Genomic DNA, 24642 nt, shown 5'->3' on the forward strand with positions numbered 1-24642 from the left:
CGCTGGCCCTTCAGTCTTCTCTCTACCAGGTCCCCGACAAAGAAACATCATTGAGGCCAGGACATGATAGAGCGAAGCCTGCAGGGCCGGCACAGGATGCCTATAGGAATTGCAACGGGCAACGGATCAGAGGTAGAACCGGGGGAGGTGGTTCACAGAGAAACGGGCAGACATTGGGTTGCCTGAATGGGGTTCCAGAGAGAGATGGGCAGATGCCAGGCTACGAGTGGAGAAGAGGGAGAGAGAGTAGTGAGGCGCCGCCACTGAAGAGTTTTGAGGGCCTCTGTACTGCTGACCAGTGGCGTTCCTAGGGGGGCTGGCACCCGGGGCGGATCGCCGATTCACCCCGCCCCCCTGGTGCAGCGCCCCCCCCCCAATGCAGCATGGACCCCCCCGGCGAAAGGACACCCCCGTGAAGGACCCCCCCGCCGGAGGGCAGGCGTGCGCGGCACCCCCCTGGCGGCGTGCAACCGGGGCGGACCGCCCCCACCGCCTCCCCCCCCTAGGAACGCCACTGCTGCTGACTGATGTCCATCCTTAGCTACGCCACTGGTTCTGATCCTCAAGGGCTGTGGTTGGCCACCCCTTTCTTACAGCAATGAGTGTATTGACCAGATAGATGTAGACGTAGGATGAAGTTTCAGTTATTCCCAACATGCAGAAGCCAAAAACAAGTTCTCTCTCTCTCTCTCTCTCAAATTGCTGCATCTAAATGGAAGTTTTAGATTATATTATGGGTAACATAATTTCCTCTTGGCTTTACTTCACTGTCATGCATGAATGGCTGGGAATTAACAGATTGGAAATATATAGATCCTTTTAAACGTCTAAAAAATGCTATTCAGAATGTATTAAAGTAGAGTTTGTTTCACTGATTTGCACAACATACTGTATATGTCCAATATACAGAAACAGTGATAGGAATGTTCAAAAAGGAAACACGAAGCCAAAAATCCTTGATTGCTGAAGTCTTTATAGCCTTTGACTCAATAGTTGGCAAAAGCCCTTTATCCCACAGTGACGGCCTTGAGTCATTTTGCAGAAGTGTTTATGAGCGATGAGAGAGATGGCACAGTTTTTGTCCTCTTTTGGCAGAATGTCTCAGGCTCTTTCAAGTTGGCGCCAACATTTCAAAATGATTGAGGGAGCCTTACGTAAAGCCCTCAGAACTGTGTCCAGTGATTATGCTTTCAGGTGTGCATTGAAGATGTGGCTTTTTCGTAAATATTTCACTACATGAATTTACTATATTTCAAAAATTATTGTACTGGAATTGCATATTAAAATAGATCGTAAAAATGTATATATCTTTTTTGTAAGCTGCTGTCATCCTGGTTGAGTTAAGTGGGTTAAAAATGCCTATATGAAATTAAATATTAAATTGCCCCTTCCTGGACATGGTGAATGAGCTTGCTCAATATTGGGGGTGCTCAGCACCCATGAGCACCCACAGAGTTGGCTGCTATGCTGAGGACTGTCTATGGACTTTAGTCTTCAAGTCTTGCCACAGATTTTCTGTCGGTCTCAGGCCTGGGCTTTGATTGGGTCACTCGAGGACATTTGCTCGGGTCACTCGAGGACATTCTCTTTCTTCCTGCTGAGTCACTCCATCATTGCTTTTGCTTTGCGCGTAAGATCCAAGTTTCCAAGTTTATTTAATATTTGCTACCCCTATGGAAGCCTTCAGGGCGGTTTACGATCTAATACGATAAGGAAAAAAAAAAAGAGTGAAGCGTGAGGAAAGGACAATGACACAATAAGGGCAGTAGGGTTAGAACTACAATCATGATAGTAAAGTGGGTAGGGTAAAACAGTAGGATAGCTCTGCATCAATCAGGCCGGTTCTGACTGATTACTCATAAATAGGTATTATTATTGATAGGCGTCAGCAAATAGGTAAGTTTTAAGATCAGCTTTAAAGTTCGATAGGGAAGATTGTAATCTTAATGAACTGGGAAGAGTATTCCATATTCGGGGTCCTTGTACAGAAAAGCTAAAGTCTCTGATGTGTTCATGAATTAGTATACAATAACTGGGAACAATAATTTGGTTCTGTTGAGCAGATCTTAATATCCTGTTTGGACAATAAGGAATTAGGAGGTGGGACAGGTATAATGGTATATTGGAACAGGATTCCTGTATAATCTGCCTGTGCTTTGTATCAAGTTGAATTAATCATAGACATTGGAAGGTCAAATCTGTATGATTTATTTGTTACATTTTTATCCCACATTTTCTCACCTATTTGCAGGCTGAATGTGGCTTACATTGAACCGTAAAGGCGTTCGCCAAGTCCAGTACAGAAACAAATACATGGTGATGTTGTGGTCGATTAAGGTTCAGGCACAATGGGGATCGAAGAGAGGAGAGGTTATATAGTGTCCATTACGAGCTTTGGTTGTGCTGTGTTTCAGAGTGTAGGCATTTATGTTGGGTTGGTAGGGTATGCCTTTTTGAACAGGTTGGTTTTTAGTGATTTCCTGAAGTTTAGATGGTCGTAGGTTGTTTTCACAGCTTTTGGCAGTGAGTTCCATAATTGTGTGCTTATATTGGAGAAGCTGGATGCGTAGGTTGCTTTGAATTTGAGTCCTTTGCAGTTTGGGTAGTGGAGGTTTAGATATGTTCGTGATGATCTGGTTGTGTTTCTGGTTGGTAGATCTATGAGGTCTGTCATATAGCCTGGGACTTCGCCGTAGATAATTTTGTGGGCCAGGGTGCAGATTTTGAAGGTAATACGTTCTTTGATTGGGAGCCAATGCAGTTTTTCTCGGAGGGGTTTGGCACTTTCGAATCATGTTTTACCAAATATCAGCCTGGCTGCTGTGTTTTGAGCGATCTGGAGTTTCTTTGTGAGTTGCTCTTTACATCCCGCATAGATTCTGTTGCAATAGTCTGCATGGTTAGTACCATTGATTGTATTAGGTTACGGAATATTTCCCTCGGGAAGAAAGGTTCTGCGCGTTTAAGTTTCCACATTGAGTGGAACAATTTCTTTGTTGTACAGTTCACTTGGCTCTCAAGTGTAAGGTTGCGGTCGATTGTAACGCCGAGTATTTTCAGGCTATCTGAGATAGGGAGGGTGTGGTCTGGGGTGTTTATGGTTGTGGGTTTGTACGTATTGTGTTGAGATGAGAGGATGAAGCAGTGTGTTTTGTCAGTGTTCAGTTTCGGTTGAAATGAGCTTGCCCATGAGTCCATAGTGTTGCATATTGGTGCAGATTTTCTTTTTATGCCTTTCAGAGGTAGATCTGCCCTGGAAGCAGTGTAGAGGAATAATCATCTAGATTGTTCCAGTTGGGTACTGACTTGAGATATGCCCAGCAGAGGAGTTAGGCAGGTTTCTTTGTTATTAAAGGCCCCAAGTTTGGAGGAAAGGTGCCTTTTCTGAATCTATTTCCTGCCAGCTGGCAACAAGCAGGCCTGTCAAGGCAGGACCCTAGAAACCACTCAGGACTTGGGGCAAAAGAAAAGGAGGTACCCTAAACCCAGGGCCAGTTTAAGACCAACTGATGTCCTAAGCACAGCCCAAAAGTGGTGCCCCTCAGCCCTTCCATTGCTTAACATACAAGACATTAAGCCTCAATAAGTGGAGGAGTGGCCTAGTAGTTAGAGCACTGGTCTTGAAATCCAGAGGTGGCCAGTTAAAATCCCACTGCTGCTCCTTGTGATCTTGGGCAAGTCACTTAACCCTCCATTGCCTCAGGTACAAACTTAGATTGTGAGCCCTCCTGGGACAGAGAAATATCCAGAGTACCTGAATGTAACTCACCTTCAGCTACTACTGAAAAAGGTGTGAGCAAATCTAAATAATAAAATAAGTGCTGAGAAATATCATTATTGAATGAAACAAAACATCATATATATTTATAATGGTTAGAAAAACACTGAAACTCATGTTGGAGAATGGGTGTGGCAGACAGCAGTGAAAGAGTTAAGGCCATGATAGCTAGGGGAAAAAGCCCAGCACTAGCCCCTCCTCCCAACCACTAGCCCTGCCTCCCACCACCGGCTCTGCCACCCAATCTCCACCAACCTTCTGAGGATCCATTCCTTCTGAACAGGATTCCTTTATGTTTATCCCATACATTCTTGAATTCCGTTACCGTTTTCATCTCCACCACCTCCCGTGGCAGGGCATTCCAAGCATCCACCACTCTCTCCGTGAAAAAATATTTCCTGACATTTTTCTTGAGTCTGCCCCCCTTCAATTTCATTTCATGTCCTCTTGTTCTACCGCCTTCCCATCTCCGGAAAAGATTTTTTTGCGGATTAATACCTTTCAAATATTTGAATGTCTGTATCATATCACCCCTGTTTCTCCTTTCCTCCAGGGTATACAGTGGTGGAAATAAGTATTTGATCCCTTGCTGATTTTGTAAGTTTGCCCACTGACAAAGACATGAGCAGCCCATAATTGAAGGGTAGGTTATTGGTAACAGTGAGAGATAGCACATCACAAATTAAATCCGGAAAATCACATTGTGGAAAGTATATGAATTTATTTGCATTCTGCAGAGGGAAATAAGTATTTGATCCCCCACCAACCAGTAAGAGATCTGGCCCCTACAGACCAGGTAGATGCTCCAAATCAACTCGTTACCTGCATGACAGACAGCTGTCGGCAATGGTCACCTGTATGAAAGACACCTGTCCACAGACTCAGTGAATCAGTCAGACTCTAACCTCTACAAAATGGCCAAGAGCAAGGAGCTGTCTAAGGATGTCAGGGACAAGATCATACACCTGCACAAGGCTGGAATGGGCTACAAAACCATCAGTAAGACGCTGGGCGAGAAGGAGACAACTGTTGGTGCCATAGTAAGAAAATGGAAGAAGTACAAAATGACTGTCAATCGACAAAGATCTGGGGCTCCACGCAAAATCTCACCTCGTGGGGTATCCTTGATCATGAGGAAGGTTAGAAATCAGCCTACAACTACAAGGGGGGAACTTGTCAATGATCTCAAGGCAGCTGGGACCACTGTCACCACGAAAACCATTGGTAACACATTACGACATAACGGATTGCAATCCTGCAGTGCCCGCAAGGTCCCCCTGCTCCGGAAGGCACATGTGACGGCCCGTCTGAAGTTTGCCAGTGAACACCTGGATGATGCCGAGAGTGATTGGGAGAAGGTGCTGTGGTCAGATGAGACAAAAATTGAGCTCTTTGGCATGAACTCAACTCGCCGTGTTTGGAGGAAGAGAAATGCTGCCTATGACCCAAAGAACACCGTCCCCACTGTCAAGCATGGAGGTGGAAATGTTATGTTTTGGGGGTGTTTCTCTGCTAAGGGCACAGGACTACTTCACCGCATCAATGGGAGAATGGATGGGGCCATGTACCGTACAATTCTGAGTGACAACCTCCTTCCCTCCACCAGGGCCTTAAAAATGGGTCGTGGCTGGGTCTTCCAGCACGACAATGACCCAAAACATACAGCCAAGGCAACAAAGGAGTGGCTCAGGAAGAAGCACATTAGGGTCATGGAGTGGCCTAGCCAGTCACCAGACCTTAATCCCATTGAAAACTTATGGAGGGAGCTGAAGCTGCGAGTTGCCAAGCGACAGCCCAGAACTCTTAATGATTTAGAGATGATCTGCAAAGAGGAGTGGACCAAAATTCCTCCTGACATGTGTGCAAACCTCATCATCAACTACAGAAGACGTCTGACCGCTGTGCTTGCCAACAAGGGTTTTGCCACCAAGTATTAGGTCTTGTTTGCCAGAGGGATTAAATACTTATTTCCCTCTGCAGAATGCAAATAAATTCATATACTTTCCACAATGTGATTTTCCGGATTTAATTTGTGATGTGCTATCTCTCACTGTTACCAATAACCTACCCTTCAATTATGGGCTGCTCATGTCTTTGTCAGTGGGCAAACTTACAAAATCAGCAAGGGATCAAATACTTATTTCCACCACTGTACATGATCAGGTCAGCAAGTCTCTCCTCATACGTCTTGTAAAGCAAATCCCATACCATTTTTGTAGCTTTTCTTTGCACCGCTTCAATTCTTTTTACATCCTTAGCAAGATACGGCCTCCAAAACTGAATACAATACTCCAGGTGGAGCCTCACCAACGACTTATACAGGGGCATCAACACCCCCTTTCTTCTGCTGGTCACACCTCTCTCTATACAGCCTAGCAACCTTCTAGCTACGGCCACCGCCTTGTCACACTGTTTCGTCGCCTTCAGATCCTCAGATACTATCACCCCAAGATCCCTCTCCCCCTCTGTACATATCAGGCTCTCCCCGCCTAACACATACGTCTCCCGTGGATTTCTACTTCCTAAGCAGGGGCGTAGCTACCCAATTTTGGCCAAGGCCCGCCCACTTAAGCTCACACACAACTGCCGCAGCAGCAGCCTAGCGTGATGGCCGAGACGGCACCCGCGGCGCTCTGGCAGCAGCTGATCTCTCCTGTCACTGTGGCTCTGATTTCAGGCCCACCCACCCCCCAAGTGCACACGCACACACAGCCTCTAGCGTACTCGCAGGCACCCGCGCTGGCGCTCAGACATCATCAGCCCACCACCTACCTTTGGGCTTAGAGCCTTAGACTCAGGAGAGGCAGAATGCGTCGTGGTTGTCCACACATCCATCCTACGCGGTGCGGTAGTGGTATGACCCGGATGTGGTGGCTGTGCGTGCGTGGCGGCGTGCTCGTGGCATCTGATCTGAGCCTGAGGGAGGGCAGGCTGAAAAAATAGCTGCACATGGCCACATGCACGCACGCAGGGTGTGCGAGCCTGGCCCTGCCCTCCCTGGAAAAATGTGGGAATTGGTCGGGACTCGGTCTTCGAATTGAGAAGAGATATACCAGAATCGACTCGAGTTCCTGTCGGCCCCAGGTAACTTTACTGCCAAGCAGCAGCAGCAGGTAATAAAATTGTTGTAAATGCGTTTTGGGGGGGGGGGGGGGGTTTACATCATAATTTTAAAATCATGTAAAAATGTTTTTAATTAAGCTAGCTGGGGCCTGGTGGGTACTATTAAAATTTATTGTTGTGGAATTTCTGGGTGGGGTAAGCACTTCACTGCCTAGGGCAAAAAATGTATATATTTAATGATTAAAATATACCTTTTTTTTGCCCTGCAGTGAAGAGCCCACCCCCACCCAGAAGCCCACCACCATGACCTGCCAGCATTTTGATTACTCTTTTGTTATCAAAATGATGGCTGTGGTCTGGTAGTGGGCTTCTGGATGTGGGGGGGGGGGGGGGGTAGATGATTTACTGCCAGTGCCTAGGGCAATGAAGAGCCCATCCCCACCCAAAAATTCCCCAACAATAAATTTTAATAGTGGCAAGCTAGCTTGCTTTTAAAAAAGTTGTCTTTCTCTCATTTTGGTGGGTTTTTGGGTGGGGATGGTCTCTGCAGTGCCTAGTTTAAAATTTAAAAAAAAAAGTGTAGGCACCGGCGGTTTTCTCTGGGTGGACCGGTGCGTGCAGAGGTGGGCATGAAAAAAAAAGTCTTTTTTTATTTAATTCCATAGGGGGTGGGTAGGGAGTAGGATAGGGCTATCTATCTATATATCTATATCTATCTATCTATATCTATAGTGCCCACCCATATTGGCTCTGGGCCCACCCAAAATGTCAGGTCTGGCTACGCCACTGTTCCTAAGTGCGTCACTTTGCATTTCTTCGCATTGAATTTTAATTGCCAAACCTTAGACCATTCTAGCTTTCTCAGATCCTTTTTCATGTTTTCCACTCCCTCCCGGGTGTCCACTCTGTTACAGATCTTAGTATCATCCGCAAAAAGGCAAACTTTACCTTCTAACCCTTCGGCAATGTCACTCACAAATATATTGAACAGAATCGGCCCCAGATTCTACCCCTAATTTCATGACTGTACCCATGGAGTCTCTCCTTATTGTTTGCTTAGTATTTTATTGATGTATAGCCTGGCATTCTCAAAAAGCAGGTTTACATGTTCCCTCTTGAGTCCAGATGGCATTTTGCATACAATGAGCTTCTAAGAATTCCTTTCATTTTTCAGCAAAGGAAATTTGTGATGTTTATCTGTCAAGCGTGTTTACATAATATTCAATTTCGCCAGTGTCGTTATGCTCATATTAGCCCTCTCCTCAAGTCACTTCACTGGTTTCCTATCCGTTTCCGCATACAGTTCAAACTCCTCTTATTGACTTATAAGTGCATTCACTCTGCAGCTCCTCAGTACCTCTCCACTCTCATCTCTCCCTACATTCCTCCCCGGGAACTCTGTTCACTGGGTAAATCTCTCTTATCTGCACCCTTCTCCTCCACCGCTAACTCCACTACTACTACTACTTATCATTTCTATAGCGCTACAAGGCGTACGCAGCGCTGCACAAACATAGAAGAAAGACAGTCCCTGCTCAAAGAGCTTACAATCTAATAGACAAAAAATAAAGTAAGCAAATCAAATCAATTAATGTGTACAGGAAGGAAGAGAGGAGGGTAGGTGGAGGCGAGTGGTTACGAGTCAAAAGCAATGTTAAAGAGGTGGGCTTTCAGTCTAGATTTAAAGGTGGCCAAGGATGGGGCAAGACGTAGGGGCTCAGGAAGTTTATTCCAGGCGTAGGGTGCAGCGAGACAGAAGGAGCGAAGTCTGGAGTTGGCAGACTCTGTTCCTTTTATCTTGCTGCACCATATGCCTGGAATAGACTTCCTGAGCCGGTAAGTCAAGCTCCATCTCTGGCCGTCTTCAAATCTAAGCTAAAAGCCCACCTTTTTGACGCTGCTTTTAACTCCTAACCCTAACATCCACACTTTAATATTCCCTTATCTCTTGTTTGTCCTGTTTGTCTGTCCTAATTAAATTGTAAGCTCTGTCGAGCACGGACTGTCTCTTTATGTCCAGTGTACAGCGCTGCGTATGTCTAGTAAGCGCTATAGAAATGATAAGTAGTTGTAGTAGTAGTAATCTAAGTACATAAGTAATGCCATACTTGGAAAAGACCAAAGGCCCATCAAGCCCAGCATCCTGTCCCCGACAGCGGCCAATCCTGTCTCTCATCTGTAGTTCTGGGAATGTTATCTTTCTACCCCCCCCCCCCCCCCCCCCCCCCCCCCCCCCCCCCCGTCAACTGTTCTGTCCTTATTACCCTTCTCTTCCCACCTGACAAAAACGTTTGTCTCTGACCCTCTTGATTGCCTCTTAAGGGTGGCAACACTTAGGGCCTGGATTTGTTCCATTAGTCTAGTCAATTATGCTTATTCAGTTTTCAAGGAGCTATTTCTGACTTATAATGCACTGAGAAGGTTAATAGAGTGGTTATTCCACTGAATGTTGAGCTCCTGAGAACTTTTCCCTCCTCATATTAAATAATTTGATGAATGTACAGTTTTCTTGACAGTGCTAGTTTGAATGGACTGCTTTCTGTCCTTTGCACCAAGCATCTTTCCCTCGATCAGTATGAACTGCCCTGTCCCTCCTGCTGCAAAGCATCCTCGGTGAGGATTCCTCACCACATAATGCTGTCACTTTCATTCTTTATAGGGGGGATGGTGTTAGCAGGGTGATGCGCTGTGGGGTACACTATAGGCTGGATTCAGTGAATAGCGTTGAACAGTAGGCACCAGGAAAAATTCACACTCAGCACTATTCCATAAAGGGTTTCTCCGGGATGAGCTGTCTTTACAGACTAGTGCTTAATGCAGTGATTCCCAAACCTGGTCCTGGAGGCAACCCATAAGAACGTAAGAATATAAGAATAGCCATACTGGGTCAGACTAATGGTCCATCTAGTTCAGTATCCTGCTTCCAGCAGTGGCCAATCCAGGTCACAAGTACCTGACAAAAACCCAAATAGTAGCAACATTCTATAACCTCAGAGTGACAAGATTCTGGAATCCCAAAGAGTAGCAACGTTCTAGAACCTCAGAGTGACAAGATTCTGGAATCCCAAAGAGTAGCAACGTTCTAGAACCTCAGAGTGACAAGATTCTGGAATCTCAAAGAGTAGCAACATTCCATGCTACCAATCCCAGGACAAGTAGTGGCTTCCCCATGTCTGTCTCAATAACAGACCTTGCCTTTCCTCCAGGAACTTGTCCAAACCTTTTTAAAACCAAGATAGACTAACTGCTGTTACTACGTCCTCCAGCAACGAGTTCCAAGGCTTAACTATGCTTCGAATGAAAAAAAAAATGTTTCCTAATATTTGTTTTAAAAGTATTCCCATGTCATTTCACTGAGTGTCCCCTGGTCTTTGTACTATTTGAATGAGTGAAAAAATGATTCATCTCCACTCACGCCACCCACTCAGGATTTTGTAGACCTCAATCATATCCCCCACTGCTTGCCCTTGGATTGGAATAATGGAATGGTGCTACTAATTGGGTTTCAGCCAGTCAGGTTTTCAGGATACCCACAATGAATATTAATGAGAGAGATTTGTATGCACTTCCTCCACTGCATGCAGATCTCTGTTATGAATATTCATGGTGGGTATCCTGAAAATCTGACTGGCTGGGGTGCCTCCAGGACCAGGTTTGGGAACCACTGGCTTAAAGGACTTACACCAACTGAAATCTGGTATAAATCCTGACACACAAACATCCCCCAAATTCTATAACACTGTACGTCCTGACCCACCCATACCCAGTGGCGTACCAAGGGGGGGGGGCGGTGGGGGCGGTCCGCCCTGGGTGCACGCTGCTGGGGGGGGGGGGGTGCCGCGCGCCTGTCAGCTCTTCGTTTTCATGCTCCCTCTGCCCCGGAACAGGTTACTTCCTGTTCCGGGGCAGAGGGAGCATGGAAATGAAGAGCCGACAGGCGCGCGGCACCCCCCCCCAGTGGCGTGCACCCGGGGGGGGGTTCTTTCGCCGGAGGGTCGCGCTGCACCCGGGGGGTTATTTCGCCGGAGGGGGGGTCGCGCTGTTCCGGGGGGGGACGCTGCACCCGGGGGGCGGGGCGCATCTGCGATCCGCCCTGGGTGTCAGCGCCCCTAGGAACGCCACTGCCCATACTTCTCCCTTAGCCACACCCTCTGTTGGGTTGTATACGAGAGGATTTGGGCATGGATCTTTAAAGATCTGCTCACAGCCAGATGCATGCGCAAATTCAGGTTAGAGTCAATTAACATCAATAATTGATTGCTAATGGCTCATTAATTTATTTGCATGTGGACCTCAGGATCGTGTACAATTTTGGGCACCCATTTATAGAACCCAGGGGTATACATATCACTTAGCATTGAGACTAAAGGATTCCATTTTGGTCTCATTATATATCAATGCCTTCTCCTAGATGTGCTCGTTGGCCCTAAGTGTGTCTTTGTAAACCCTATGTGCTATCTGGACCATCCTATGACTTTTCTTCAACAATGGCTTCCTTCTTGCCACCCTCCCATACAGACCGTGTTTATAGAGAAAGATTGAAATTGCTGAAGGAAAAGTAATCTTAGGCCTCATGGTGACCTTCCTCAGCAGTTTCCTTAAGCCACAGCTACTGACTTTGGAGGGGCAGTGGCTTGGTGGCACCAGATCGTTTCCAGTTTCCAGTTATGTTTTTATACCCCAAGGGATAGACAAACACGCTGAAGTGTTTTCATAGCCTTTCCCCAATCTATACCTTTGAATATGTTCATTCTTTAGAGTGTTTTCCACAGCTCCCTGTTTGGCAAGTTTAGACCTTTCCTTCAAATTCACTTTATATATTGGAAACAGCATGATTATTCATCCATGACTTTTTTAAATCAATTCATCTATTGTGACTATGGCACGTGATCTCTATTTAACATTACCAGCCTCATTAAGACAATTTTTAGGGCCAGAAATAAATTGGGTTTGCTATGACAAAGTATGTGAAGACTTGGGGTGTGTGTGTGTGTGTGTGTTTGGGCGGGAGGGTGGAGAAGGCTCAGTTTCTGCAAATAGTTCACACTGAGTTCTAACTCATTTGATCTTTCTACAGCTTTCATATCTGCTTTGAGTTGACCAGTGGCTCTCTCTAACCTGAGGGTCTGGTGCAAACGAGACTGCACCAGGAACTAAGCTCCCACAAGTTGTCTCGTTTGCACCAGACCCTCAGGTTAGAGAGAGCCACTGGTCAACTCAAAGCAGATATGAAAGCTGTAGAAAGAGCAAATGAGTTAGAACTTTGAATAACATTAACATAGTATATGAAGAGACAGGTTATCTGAATCAATAATCGGATATGTAACATACACAGGGCTGGGTTAGATAAATCCAGAAACCCAAACCTGGCCTGCCCCTCTGCTCTGAACAGTACCTGCAGATGACGGCGCAAGTAAGGTGGCACATATGGTAGGATATGGGATTTTGGTATTGATGATGACGTAAGCAGCCTGCTACTATCTCTACACCTCATGAAGTAAGTGACTGGTAGGACTTCCTTACTTCCTTCCTTCCTTCCTTACTTCCCCATGCTTGGAATAAACTCCCTGAGCCCATACGCCAGGCCCCCTCCCTGCCCATCTTCAGATCCTTGCTCAAAGCCCACCTCTTCAATGTCGCCTTCGGCACCTAACCACTATACCTCTATTCAGGAAACCTAGACTGCCCCAACTTGACATTTCGACCTTTAGATTGTAAGCTCCTTCGAGCAGGTACTGTCCTTCTTTGTTAAACTGTACAGCGCTGAGTAACCCTAGTAGCGCTCTAGAAATGTTAAGTAGTAGTAGTAGTACTTTGTGTTTCTTAAAAAGTAGGTGTAGTCAGCATATTTATATCCACTCTCACACTGTGTAAATAAGCAGCGAAGTCCAGCTAAGTGACCTGAGCCTGCCTCTCTCTGGCTGCCCTTCTCTGAGAAGTTCCGTCTTGTTGACACAGAAGGAAACAGATTAAAGGACCGGATCCAGCTCCACATCAGCTTCCACTAATGGCTTTTTTTTTTTTCTGGCACCAACACAAGTCCCTTAGCAGAAGTGACAAGCCACCGAGAATAGCCTGGCCTAGCAGAAAGTCTTAGGGAGAAAGTACGCAATGTGGTTTTTCACAGGCTTGGCAGCACCTCCAAACTCTGATGTGCCGTCTCTCTAAGAAAGCCCTTCTCTCCCTCACCTTACATTTTCAGCCCTTTCCTGAACCATAGGAGGCAACTCTGTGAGTGCTTGAGTAGCCCCAATAATGAGCAAATTCCTTGAGCGTGCCCAAGGTGGGATAACTTCTGTTGAGTGTAGCACCCTCAATCATTTTGAAAAGTTGATTCCTATGTTCTGAACAACATTAAAGACCTGGGATAACATCATGGGATTTCTCTCATGTGCATTTTTCCCCTTTCTTTTTTTTTTTTTCCAATTTCTATTGTATTGTTAAATTTCTAACAGTCATACACCTCGGATTTGCAGTGTGGTCTCTTGCCTTTCTGATGCAGCTTCTACGTTCCATTTTCCATCCTGAATACAGCAAAGGATCAATAAGGAATTATTACTGTATTTGCAAAGGAATGTTGTGGGCTGAAGATCCTTCCTCCCCTGATAAGCTATTCCCAGGATACTGTCTTTGGCATAATAAAAACCTTAGGTTGGATTCCAGAATCCAATGGAAATGTTTGATTGGGTCATTGGGTTGCACTTCCTGTCTGATAAGCTCAACTAGGAAGCTGTTAACAGGATATTCAAATCATGTTGGGTCATTTTAAAGAAAGTCCACTAGTTATATGTTTTTCAGAGGTAAACAATATGTAGGTAGACTGCCCTGATGGTGGGACAGAGTGAGTTCTGGAGAAAGGGCTGGTCTATCCTTTGGGCAGAAGGAGTTCTGTCAGTAGGAGAACGGGATGAAGAATGTTCCTGAGAGCTACAGATGTGAGAAAAGAGGGAGCGTTGTCGTTACAGATATAGAGACAGAGGCTTTACAGTGTGGTCAGAAGGATTTACTGGGTAAGATGAGATGTGATTATGTATTGAAATGTGGATTCAACCCACTTTGTTCTACTGGTCATCTCAGGAGGAGAGCATCACCCCCTTGGCCATGCTGGAGGAGGTCAGCTCGGTGGAGAGCCGCCAAGAGGTTGCCATGAAGCTGGTAAAGATCTTCCTGGGACAAGGTCTTGCAGTGCCATTTCTGGACTACGTGAACATGAGAGAAGTGACCAGGACCAGTAAGTGCTTCTACCATTGTTTGTGATTCCAAAGTGTGTAATACAAAGGAACCATCACCCCTAGTACCTGTAACTGTCAAGGAAATGTCCCCGTTTGACCCCTTCTCCATCAATATACAAAACCTGAAAAAGGAAATGGTTTCTCACTCTAAAATACAGAGGCAACAACAACACCCCCCCCCCCCCCCAATACCACTCACCCCCACATATCCCTCTGCAATAGATGATGGATTAAGCATGGTCTGCCCAATGTTCAAAGCGATTTAACCGGGTAGGAAAGGCTCCTGCCCAGTTAAATCACCCAAGTCCATTGAAGTGTTGCTATCCAGCAGCACTTAAACTGCTGAATGTCACCACAGACCGCCCCTGCACTGTCTGGTTAATGCCAGAGCAGTCTGTGGGTGGAGCCTGGGAGGAGGTAGGAATTAACCGGTTAGCGGCCATAACCAGTTAAGTAAGCAGCTAAAGTTAAGACAGCAAAAAAGCTAACTTTAGTCACAGAGGTAACTGGGCACCAGTCTGAATGTTGACCAGTAATTGGTTAACCTTTGGCTAGCCCTCCCTTCCAATCCTCCCTCCCACCCCTCGGAACAGCACACCTCCCTTTTGATCTCTCCTTCCACTCCCCGGTATTGCAGAAACCCCATCCCATCCCAATCCCACTCTCAAACCCGCCCCCCAAAGAAACTTCAAAGTAGACCTGAGCTCACCCACTTCCCCAGGCCTACCTTGATGGTCTCTGGTGGTCTAGTGGGGCTTACCACATTACTTGGGTAGTATGGGACTCTGGCTTGCCTTGAATTTTCTTTGGAGAAGTTCAGAACAAGGTTCTGAACTTTGGACAAGGTTCAGAAGATAAACCTTGAATTCTCTACCAAACCACTCCCACCTCTCCCTCCCCTTGTCCGTTCTCCTATTTCCTCAATCCCTCCGTCCTTTTCCTCCTTTCCTGAAGTCACTGTTGAAGAAACATCTCATCTTCTCTCCTCCTCAAAACGAACTACCTGTTCCTCTGATCCCATTCCTACCCACCTTCTTAACACCATCTCTCCTACTCTCACCCCTTTTATCTGTCATATCCTCAATCTCTCTCTTTCCACTGCGACCGTTCCTGGTGCCTTCAAACATGCTGTGGTCACACCGCTCCTGAAGAAGCCTTCACTTGACCCTACCTGTCCTTCCAACTATTGACCCATCTCCCTCCTCCCCTTCCTTTCCAAATTACTTGAACGCGCCGTTCACCGCCACTGCCTTGACTCTCTCTCATCTCACGCTGTTCTTGACCTACTCTAATCTGGCTTTCGCCCTCTTCATTCAACTGAAACTGCACTTACTAAAGTTTCCAATGACCTGTTACTGGCCAAATCCAAAGGTCTCTATTCTATCTTCATCCTTCTCGACCTATCCACCGCTTTTGACACTGTTGATCATAGCCTACTCCTTGATACGCTGTCTTCATTTGGATTCCAGGGCTCTGTTCTTTCTTGGTTCTCCTCCTACCTCTTGCGTTGCACCTTTAGTGTACACTCCGGTGGATCCTCTTCCACTTCTATCCCTTTACCAATCAGTGTACCTCAGGGTTCTGTTCTCGGTCCTCTCCTGTTCTCCATATACACTTCTTCCCTTGGCTCTCTGATATCTTCCCATGGCTTTCAATACCATCTCTATGCTGATGACTCCCAAATCTACCTCTCTACCCACGTAATCTCAACCAGCATCCAGACCAATGTTTCAGCCTGCCTATCTGATATCGCTGCCTGGATGTCTCAACGTCATCTGAAACTTAACATGGCCAAAATTGAGCTTCTCATCTTTCCCCCTAAACCTACCTCTCTTCTCCCCCCTTTCTCTATTCCCTGTGGATGGCACTATCATTCTCCCTGACTCATCAGCTCGTAACCTTGGGGTCATCTTTGACTCCTCTCTCTCCTTCTCTGCTCACATTCAGCAGATTGCCAAAATCTGTCGTTTCTTTCTCTATAACATCAGCAAAATCTGTCCCTTCATCTCTGAGCATTTTACCAGAACCCTTATCCACACTCTTATCACCTCTCGTCTTGATTACTGTAACCTGCTTCTCACCGGCCTCCCTCTTAGCCATCTCTCTCCTCTTCAATCAGTCCAAAACTCTGCTGTGCGACTCATTTTCCGCCAGAGTCGCTATGCTCACATTAGCCCTCTTCTTAAGTCACTTCACTGGCTCCCTATCCGTTTCCGCATTCAATTCAAACTTCTCTTATTAACCTATAAGTGCATTCACTCTGCCGCTCCCCAGTACCTCTCCACCCTTGTCTCTCCCTATGCCCCCTCTCGGGAACTCTGTTCTGCAGATAAATCTCTCTTATCTGTCCCCTTCTCCTCTACTGCTAATTCCAGACTCCGTTCCTTTTATCTTGCTGCACCTCATGCCTGGAATAGACTACCCGAGCCCCGTCTTTGGCCGTTTTCAAGTCCAAACTTAAAGCCCACCTCTTTACCACTGCTTTTGACCACTACTCTCTTGCCCTGTCCTTTTATCCTTACCTTTTATTCTCTTACCCTTAATTGTTCTGTCTGTTTACCTCTCTTATCTAGATTGTAAGCTCTTTCAGCAGGGACTGTTTTTTTGTGTATGGTGTACAGCGCTGCGTATGCCTTGTAGTGCTCTAGAAATGATAAGTAGTAGTAGGAGGAGGAGGAGGAGGAGGAGTTGGAGGGGGGATCAGGACAAGAGGGGGTTTCTGCAATTTCGGGGAGTGGGAGGGAGGCTGAAGGGGAAGGGGTCAGGACCTGGCCAGAAACACTTATACGGATCCTGGTTAATACTCAGCTAGTACCCAGATAAGTGTCTTATGCGGGTCCCAGCTGAACATCGGCCAGGATCTGCATAAACTCTGGCGTCTTCTACAGCAGGATTTAATAGCCCTGGACATGGCCCAACACTGAATATTTGCTTTGGGCTGAACATTGACTGGGGTTCAATTCCCACTGCAGCTGCTTGTGACCCTGTGCAAGTCAGTTAACCCTTCTTTTGCCCCAGGTACAAAAACAGATTGTGAGCCCACTAGGGACAGACAAAGTACCTGCATAGAATGTGATAACCGCTTTGGTTGTACCACAGTAAGGGTCCATGACCCTTGACCCTTTTATTTTATTTTTAGAAAAAAGTAATATCCCTTGACTTTTAACTTCTTTCTGAGAGAAAGGAAGGCCTCTGAGGGCCCATGGTTTAAAACCGGCTGTGAGAGAATGAAGGCCTCATCCAGTTTTATACCACTGGCGCCCTGGCCCCTCCAGGCCTGATACAAAAGGCAGATCTTTTCTCAGCCTTGTCTTCTGTTTTCTCCATTGCTCTGTCTCTCTCTTTGCTGTAAATCCAGTGACCTCTGGACCTCTGTCCTGGAGTCTTCCAGCAGAGCAGCAGTACAACCTCCCTGGATTATTCTTTGCAATACTTTAGCACTCTGGCTCCCAACTGCTGGTGTGATTTAAAGAGTTATTCTCCTAGGGATTTTACAAGCCTTGTGCTAACAGCTTGCTCGAGAAACCTACGAGGCCAGAATAATTATTCCAAGGGACTCTTTCTATCACGTTTTTTCCCTAATCGACAGGAAACGACTTCTACCCTAAAAATGATTGTGTTTCCATGGTAACAGCAGCTGTAACCCAGTCTCCCTGGAAAAAAGACAAGAACAGAAATAATCTCTATGCTGGAGACAACAGATCCCAGCTGGGCTTTGCGGCTGTGTCATGTATTCACCGCTGTGCAATATCTCTCATTACAGCCCAACCTCACTGCAAGGCACCTTTTGTGGAGTAACACATACCTCTTATCTGACTTTGGAGACCTGAAAGGGAAGCTTGTCACAATCAAGCAAATATTTGAAAGTGGCTACAGTTCTTCAGCTTGGAGAAGAGACGGCTGAGGGGAGATATGATAGAGTGGAGTGGAACGGGTAGACATGAATCCAAAAATACTAGGACTAGGGGGCACACAATGAAGCTACTAAGTAGTAAATGTAAAACAAAACAGAGAAAGTATTTCTTCACTCAGCGTGTAATTAAACTCTGGAATTCGTTGCCAGAGAATGTGATAAAAGCAGTTAGCTTAGCAGGGTTTAAAAAAGGTTTGGATAATTTCCTAAAAGAAACGTCCATAGACCATTACTAAGATGGAGTTGGGAAAATCCACTGCTTATATCTAGGATAAGCAGCATAAAATCGGTTGCCCGGCGGTAGTTCTGGGTCGGAGCGCGACAAGCCTGTTGCTGCACGCCAACTCTTTAGTAAAAGGGCCCCCAAAATAGGGCAGACTACTCTTATGCGATCCCATTTAGGCGGTAAATCTGGCCGCTTAAGGGCTAAACATCATTAAGCAGCCAAGTGCTGATTCTGCCCCAGAACACCCCCAAGATAGCTGGCTTTGAGTTTGGCGCTAACCGTGATATTCAGCGACACATGGCCAGTTAAGTGCCGCTGAAAATTAGCAGCTAACCCCGACCAAGCGATTTCTAAATTTATGTTTGTATCACAACTCTGGCTATTGCTTTCACCTGTGCTGAACCCCCTCCCCTAAGGAGTAGGGGTCTTGCCACCGCTGTGTTTTTCTGTTCTGAACATAACCTTGTGAAATTCTAGTTTATTTATTTGTTACATTTGTATCCCACATTTTCCCACCTATTTGCAGGCTCAATGTGGCTTACATAGTACCGTAAAGGTGTTCGCCTACTCCGGTAGAGAACAAATTCGAAGTGATGTTGTGGTAGGATAAGGTTCATGTGTTACAGACACATTAGGGAATCGTAGAGTGGAAGAGTTATGTTATGTCCATTACGAGCTTTGGTTTTGTTGTATTGCAGGGTACAGGCATTTAAGTTGGGTCGGTAGGGTTATGCCTTTTTGAACAGGTTAGTTTTTAATGATTTCTGGAAGTTTAGGTGATCATAAGTTGTTTTCACGGCTTTTGGTAATGCGTTCCACAGTTGTGTGCTTATGTAGGAGAAGCTGATGCTTAAGTTGATTTGTATTTGAGTCCTTTGCAGCTTGGGTAGTGGAGATTTAGGTATGCTCGTGCCGATCCGGTTGTATTTCTGGTCGGTAAGTCTATTCTGTGCTAACTTCATTAATCAGGTACAATGGCAGGGATATTAACACTTCTTAAATAATCACAAAGCATAAAAGCCTTCCCCTTCCACGCTTGCCGTTTATAATAATGTTATCTGACTCTCTTGGTGTTATTACCACCCTTAATCACAGTAATAAGGAATTGCCTGGCATTCATACAATGGAACTGATGGCTGATATTGATTAACTCCACTGGGTGTTTGTTACACCATGTTTGAGAGTCACAGGCTGGAAATGGGCTTTTGTCAGCTTCCAAATGAATAAGAATGAATTCGCTTTCAATTTTTTCCCCCCACTTTCTTTATTAAAGCATATTAAAACGTTCAAGAAAATCTGAAACAAGATCGTATTCAAGAATGATGTCATGAAAACTAAAGTTAAATTACAGACCTTACGGAATTCACTAGCTTAGGAAAAAACAAGAAAAGAAAAAAAGGTAAGATAACGGGGGGGGGGGGGGGTCTTTTTACTAAGGTGTGGCAGAAGGGGGCCTGCGCTGGCGTCCGCGTGTGTTTTTGGCGTGCGTTGAGACCCCTTTTTACCGCAGCAGGTAAAAGGCTGTTGTTTTTTTTTAAAGAAATGGCCATGCAGCAAGTGAAAGGAAAACGTCACAGCGAAGGAGACAGAGAAGATGGTGGCAAAAACCTCTACTGGACTCTACAAAGTTCACAGCATAAGTTTAATACTTAAAATGTGGCCTCCAAAATCTATTTTGAATTTTAAATTCTTGTCACAGGTATTTAACCAGTTGAAAAAACCATTTTGTTTATCTGCGCTACCTTTCCATAATAGGAGTATGTCATCTATGTATCTTTTATAAAGAATTATGTCTGATTGGTATGTGAGGGATTCTACTGATGTCATCAACCTTCTAGAAGAAGTGTCAGGTGATCTTAGCCAAATTATTCTAGGAAATCTAGATATAGACAGTGGCGTTCCTAGGGTGTCTGACACCCGGGGCGGATCGCCGATGCACCCCCCCCCCCCCGGGTGCATCTTTACCTGCTGGGGGGGGGGGGGTGCCGCGTGTCTGTTGGCAACGCTCGTTCCCTGCTCCCTCTGCCCCGGAATGGGTTACTTCCTGTTCCGGGGCAGAGGGAGCAGGGAATGAGTGTTGCCCAGCGGCGAAATGACGGACACCCCCCCCAGGTGCATCTTTACCTGCTGGGGGGTGCCGCACGCCTATCGGCTTCACTCGCTCCCTGCTCCCTCTGCCCCGGAACAGGAAGTAACCCGTTCCGAGGCAGAGGGAGCAGGGTATGAGCTTTGCCGACAGACGCGCGGCACCCCTCCAGCGGCGTGCACCCGGGGCGGACCGCCCCCACCCCCCCCCTTGGTACGCCACTGGATATAGAGTCATTGTACACAAATATCCCACAACTAGAATCACTACTTATTATTGAAGAAACATTGAAAAACAGACAGACTCACAGAAGGATAAGTACATAAGTATTGCCATACTGGGAAAGACCAAAGGTCCATCGAGCCCAGCATCCTGTTTCCAACAGTGGCCAATCCAGGTCACAAATACCCGGCAAGATCCCAAAAATGTACAAAACATTTTATACTGCTTATCCCAGAAATAGTGGATTTTCCCCAAGTCCATTTAATAACGGTCTATGGACTTTTCCTTTAGGAAGCCGTCCAAACCTTTTTTAAACTCTGCTAAGCTAACCGCCTTTACCACATTCTCTGGCAACGAATTCCAGAGTTTAATTACACGTTGAGTGAAGAAACTTTTTCTCCTATTCGTTTTAAATTACTACACTGTAGCTTCATCGCATGCCCCCTAGTCCTAGTATTTTTGGAAAGCGTAAACAGACGCTTCACATCTACCCGTTCAACTCCACTCATTATTTTATAGACCTCTATCATATCTCCCCTCAGCCACCTTTTCTTCAAGCTGAAGAGCCCTAGCCGCTTTAGCCTTTCCTCAATTATTGGTGTTATTTGGCACTCTATTCTATAATGCTGCATGCCTAAATAGTCTTGCATGCAACTCAAAGGGAGGCGTGGCCATGGGAGGGGCATGGGCAGGTCGGGGCGTTCACGAAACGTGTGCACCGTGCTCTAGAATACTGGGGTTATGCACCCAACTTGCATGCCAGGATTTATACCAGGTTGCAGCAGGCGTAAGTCCTCACGCCCAACTTTTGGTGCGGGAATCCGTGCTAAGTGCTCTTGTTCGGATAGCGCTTAGTGCAAATTTTTGCCAGCACCTAAATTTGAGCTCCATTTACTGAACCTGGCACTATCCCCTTCCCCCCCAATTCTATAAAAGCTGCCAAAAATCGCATGCACAACTTAATTGAAGAATGAGCTATTTAGCCTCAATAATTGGCTTTCTAGCAGGACATCATTAGCTTTAATTAGATTTAACTAGAACTTACGTGCATAAATTTACTCACAGAATCTGCACCTAAAATTAACACGTTTATTTTAACGAGAGGGTCGTGGGCGGAACGGGGGCATTCCTAGCATTTCCATGTGTCGTTATACGCTACGAGGGATACACTTCCCCATTTAGGTGTCTACATTTGCGCCACTTTTCAGTTGGCGCAACTGGTTGGGCCTAAAGTTCGGTGCCATCCCCGGGCATTGGCGCTATTCTGTAAACTGCGCCTAACTTTAAGCACAGCCTGTGTATCTTCACGTGCTTCTGATTGTCCCGTCTCCGGGTCTCTGACTCTTTCTTACAACACCACTGCAGCCCTGTTGCTACTTAATCCACAGTTCACTTCTGGGTTTCCCCAATGCCAATGAAAACAACTCTGAGAAAGAATAGCTTAACCAGATGAGGCTGGGGTTGTGAAAGAAGAGATCAGGTTAGGTGGAAAACATGTCAAGAAGTAATCTGCACAGAAAAAGAAGTCAGTGTTTGTCGTGACCTTTACGTCAGCAGATGCTCATCAAAGCATCACTAAACCTAGATAGTATGGGAGCCTGATGAAAGAAGACAACTTAATAACAGGATGCATTCAATTATTTAAGGAGGTGTTGCACAATCTTTGTCCTACTTTAAGCATGGTTGACGACATGTAGAATTAAATCTCTGTTTTCGTCCAAGCATTTCTTCCATTTTGTCCCTTGGTTGCGTGTCTCCTAGATTATGCTTGATTCTATTTCAGGTAGAGCCTCCTGTGGTCCCCAAGGGCATTTATGGTAATTGAATCCCTCGGACAATGAGAGGAAGACGATACAATGAAAAGCATTTTCAAAGCAATTTATTTGGGCAGGAAATGTTGTACACACATTAGTTGCTGGCCAAAAAATTGCCCTCCCTCATAACACCTAGAAGTTGGCACCACTTATACGTGTCAAAGACACCATCAAATTGACAGGTGCCCACATGCACCAGGCTTAAGATAATGTCTACTACTACTTATCATTTCTAAAGCGCTACTAGATGTACGCAGCGCTGTACACTTGAACATGAAGAGACAGTCCCTGCTCGACAGAGCTTACAATCTAATTAGGACAGACAAACAGGACAAACAAGAGATCTTGTGTTTACTACAAACTGTACTCTTCTTACAACTTTGTAATTCTTTATATTGTTACTATGTATGCCGCATTGAGCCTGCCATGTGTGGGAAAGCGCGGGGTACAAATGTAATAAATAAATAAATAAATAAGGGAATATTAAAGTGAGGATGATAAAATAAGGGTTCTGAACAAGTGAACAAGAGTTAGGAGTTAAAAGCAGCATCAAAAAGGTGGGCGTTTAGCTTAGATTTGAAGACGGCCAGAGATGGAGCTTGACGCACCGGCTCAGGAAGTCTATTCCAGGCATATGGTGCAGCAAGATAAAAGGAACGGAGTCTGGAGTTAGCAGTGGAGGAGAAGGGTGCAGATAAGAGAGATTTACCCAGTGAACGGAGTTCCCGGGGAGGGATGTAGGGAGAGTTGAGAGTGGAGAGGTACTGAGGAGCTGCAGAGTGAATGCACTTATAGGTCAATAAGAGGAGTTTGAACTGTATGCGGAAACGGATAGGAAGCCAGTGAAGTGACTTAAGTGCCATAGTGCCTAGCTGCAATGGGGGTGGGGGTGTACACATGGGTGGAGCATGGAGGGGGCTACATATCACTTGGCACACCTAGAGGTGCCAACTTATGCCTGCCATTGACATGATGTAAGAGGATCCATCTACACATGGACACATTAATGCCAAACTTCCGCTAGTATTCTATAATGCAATTATGGTGCCAAGATGCCGTTATAGAATTCACCTTAAGCGCACAGTGTTGGGGTGGCTAGATTGACACATTAATTTAGAGAATTCCCTTTATGCGCCTTAACTGCACTGAAATGAGATATTTATTTATTTATTTGTTACATTTGTATCCCACATTTCCCCACATATTAGCAGGCTCAATGTGGCTTACATAATACCATAAAGGCGGTCGCCAAGTCCGGTACGGGATAAGTACAAAAATGTTATAGTGGAGAGTGGGGAGAGGCCTAGTGGTTAAGGTGGTGGACTTTGGTCCTGGGGAACTGAGGAACTGAGTTTGATTCCCAGCACAGGCAGCTCCTTGTGACCTTGGGCAAGTCACTTAACCCTCCATTGCCCCATGTAAGCCGCATTGAGCCTGCCATGAGTGGGAAAGCGCAGGGTACAAATGTAACAAAAATAAAATAGATACTATTGGAGATTCTACATGGAATGTTGCTACTATTGGAGATTCTACATGGAATGGAATGTTGCTATTCCACTAGCAACATTCCATGTAGAAGGCTGCGCAGGCTTCTGTTTCTGTGAGTCTGACGTCCTGCACGTACGTGCAGGACGTCAGACTACAGAAGCAGAAGCCTGTGCGGCCACATTGGTGATCTGCAAGGGCCGACTTCTAGTGGAATAGCAACATTCCATGTAGAATCTCAAATAGTAGCAAGAGGGGAGGAGTGGCCTAGTGGTTAAGGTGGTGGACTTTGGTCCTGGGGAACTGAGGAACTGAGTTTGATTCCCAGCACAGGCAGCTCCTTGTGACCTTGGGCAAGTCACTTAACCCTCCATTGCCCCATGTAAGCCGCATTGAGCCTGCCATGAGTGGGAAAGCGTGGGGTACAAATGTAACAAAAATAAAAAAATTCAATCAAATTGGGTTTAAGGTAAAAGGGTTTGTTAATGTCCAGTACAACCTTTTGATAGTGAAGTGTTGCAGGGTTGAGGCATTTAAGTTGGGTCAGTCGGATATGCCTTTCCGAATAGGTGAGTCTTTAATAGTTTTCTGAATTTTAGGTGATCGTAAGTTGTTTTCACCACTTGTGGCAGTGCGTTCCACATATATATGTTTGGAGAGTAAAATGACAAACACGTAGATAACATTTTCAATCTACGTTTGTTATTTCCCTCTGAAAACAACAGCCCAGAAAAAGGCAGGTGCCAGTGGCCCTGGGCACTCAGCACCCACGATGAGCTTCAGAGTAAAATCATGTGTGTGTGTTCTTTTTGAAGCTGACTCA

At 45.7% G+C, this 24642-nt stretch overlaps 1 protein-coding gene across 5 annotated transcripts in view; it reads left to right on the forward strand.

The window, feature by feature from the left end:
- RASAL1 (RAS protein activator like 1) overlaps positions 1–24642 on the forward strand; it is a 258927-nt gene that overhangs the window by 106029 nt on the left and 128256 nt on the right. For all 5 annotated transcript variants that reach the window (XR_003943755.1, XM_030217945.1, XM_030217946.1 and 2 more), the window contains one exon: positions 13919–14072. Coding sequence is in view for 4 of the 5 variants with exons in the window: in XM_030217945.1 (XP_030073805.1) it covers positions 13919–14072 (154 nt within the window). In the remaining variant the exon portion in view is untranslated. The remainder of the gene's footprint in view (positions 1–13918; positions 14073–24642) is intronic.

The sequence above is a fragment of the Microcaecilia unicolor genome, chromosome 11 (assembly GCF_901765095.1).
Source record: "Microcaecilia unicolor chromosome 11, aMicUni1.1, whole genome shotgun sequence".
NCBI lineage: Eukaryota > Metazoa > Chordata > Amphibia > Gymnophiona > Siphonopidae > Microcaecilia > Microcaecilia unicolor.